The sequence below is a fragment of the Arachis ipaensis genome, chromosome B03 (assembly GCF_000816755.2).
Source record: "Arachis ipaensis cultivar K30076 chromosome B03, Araip1.1, whole genome shotgun sequence".
Classification (NCBI taxonomy): Eukaryota; Viridiplantae; Streptophyta; class Magnoliopsida; order Fabales; family Fabaceae; genus Arachis; species Arachis ipaensis.
Window position 1 is genome coordinate 5337903 of NC_029787.2, and position 1965 is coordinate 5339867.

Sequence of the window (1965 nt, forward strand, 5' to 3'; positions counted from 1 at the left end):
TTTTAGGGTTTTTTCCCCTTAGTGTGTGTTGAATTTTTTTTTTTAAGCTTAACAATGTAGCCAGATGAACCGGTGATGAAGAAAAGTTTCAAGTTAATTGATAGTATGGGTTAGGGTTAGTTATTATGTTCATCCTTTTTACAGTAGCTCAATGTGTTTAGGTTTTTACTTTTTAGAAGAGGTTCTAAAAATTTCAAATCTGATACTTTAATTCAAAGTCTTTGATAAATATGTTAAAAATTTTATTAAAAATAAAAAATAAATTGTGTCTTATAAAAGTAATTCTTGAAACTATTCTCATTTCCTTTGTTTAACTGGTAATAATAACTTGTTATTATATATTGAATTTTTCTTTTCTTATAGAAAAGATGAATGGATCAGCATCATCATCATCATCGTCAAAGAAGATAAAGGTAGAAAAAACTGAAGATACAAATGAAAAACCAGTTACACCACCCATGCGTGAGTGTGAGTTTTGTGGGAAGAAATTCAGCTCCGGAAAAGCTCTTGGCGGCCATAAAAGATTCCACCTTCAACTTCTAAGAAAAGAGAGAGAATCAGCCAACAAGTTGGCGGTTACTAGTGATAATTATGGCGGCGGCAACGACAGAGGGAGCAACATAAAGTTACTATCCTCTTTGGATTCTCCTAACAAGAAGCTACTTTGTTGTCTTTGCAACAAAGAGTTTTTATCAGAAAAGTCGTTATTCGGCCACATGAGATCTCATCCTGGAAGAGAATGGAAGGGTATTCACCCTCCAAATGATGATGATGATAATGGCTTGATGGAACCTGCGGTGGTTTCACCAATACCATCATTATCATCACCTTCTATTGATATATCAAAATCGTTGCCACCATCTTGGTTGAAGACCGGAATTCGAGGTAAGAAAGGCATTTTCGATGAAATTCTTGGAGGTGTTGTTGCTATTATGGTTGACAAATCCCATGAGAATAATAAGAGTAGTTTCGATCTACAAAGTAGGGCAAAAATTGAGCATGATTATGGTGATAGAGAAAAGGAAAAAGAGGGTGATTTGGTCAAAGAAGGGTGTAATTTGAAGAAAAGGAAAAGAATATTATCTAATAATATGAACGATGAAATTACAACTAATAAGAAGAACACAAAGTTGATAGTAAGACTCAAGACTCGTCCTCAATGCGAAGAAGATGATGGATCCTCGGCCGAGAAAGGATTTCAATGCAACATTTGTGACGAGTATTTTGCAACATTTCAATCTTTAAGAGGACATAGGTCAAACCACAACAAAGAGAAGAAAAGCAAGAGTCACAAGGATTTAGAGAATACTACAGAAGAATCAAGTGAACCTAGTTCAAAAATTCTTAGAGAGTTTGATTTGAATGAGCTACCTGAGAATAATAATATAGAAGATGGAGGAAGTTAGCATGTATTCATCATTTTCAGGAAATTGTGATGGCAAAATATCAGTGATTACTTGATTATATAGTACTTGTCTTTGAACTAAAAATTTTGTTTATCTTAATATCTTAGCTTGCTCAAATTCTTTCGTACCATATATTAATAAATAAATAATTAGTTCGTTGTTTTCAGATATACTTTGCTTCATAAATTATACTCGTTAACTCGCATTTTTAGATTTAAATGTTTATAATTTTATATGGTATAAAAGTATATAATCAACTGTATAATGTCTAAACAATGTTTGCAATTCAAAATATCAGATCTGATTCTCTACTATAAATATAAATATAGAGAAATAAACATTTAAAATTTTATATATTATCATTCTAATGGCAGAAAATATTCATGAGTCACTTTTGAGTTATATATTTACAAAATTGTAGGTAAGTTTTGGTTGGATTAGAGAAAAAGTTTAATATGTTTTTGTATTTTATCATATATTTTATACAAATAATAATTAGTTTGGTAATTAATTTTTTTGTACAGAGATAATGTTATTTATATACACATGTTATCAAGAT

The 1965-nt window shown here is 30.7% G+C and overlaps 1 protein-coding gene across 1 annotated transcript; it reads left to right on the forward strand.

Moving 5' to 3' along the window:
* On the forward strand, window positions 369–1459 carry LOC107632321. The gene has a single exon (XM_016336016.2). It carries the CDS (start codon window positions 369–371, stop codon window positions 1404–1406), a length of 1038 nt encoding a protein of 345 aa, XP_016191502.1. The 3' UTR covers window positions 1407–1459.

Bases quoted from the DNA above. Each gene is read 5' to 3' on its own strand.
- LOC107632321 (XM_016336016.2), top strand. From the start codon at position 369: ATGAATGGATCAGCATCATCATCATCATCGTCAAAGAAGATAAAGGTA.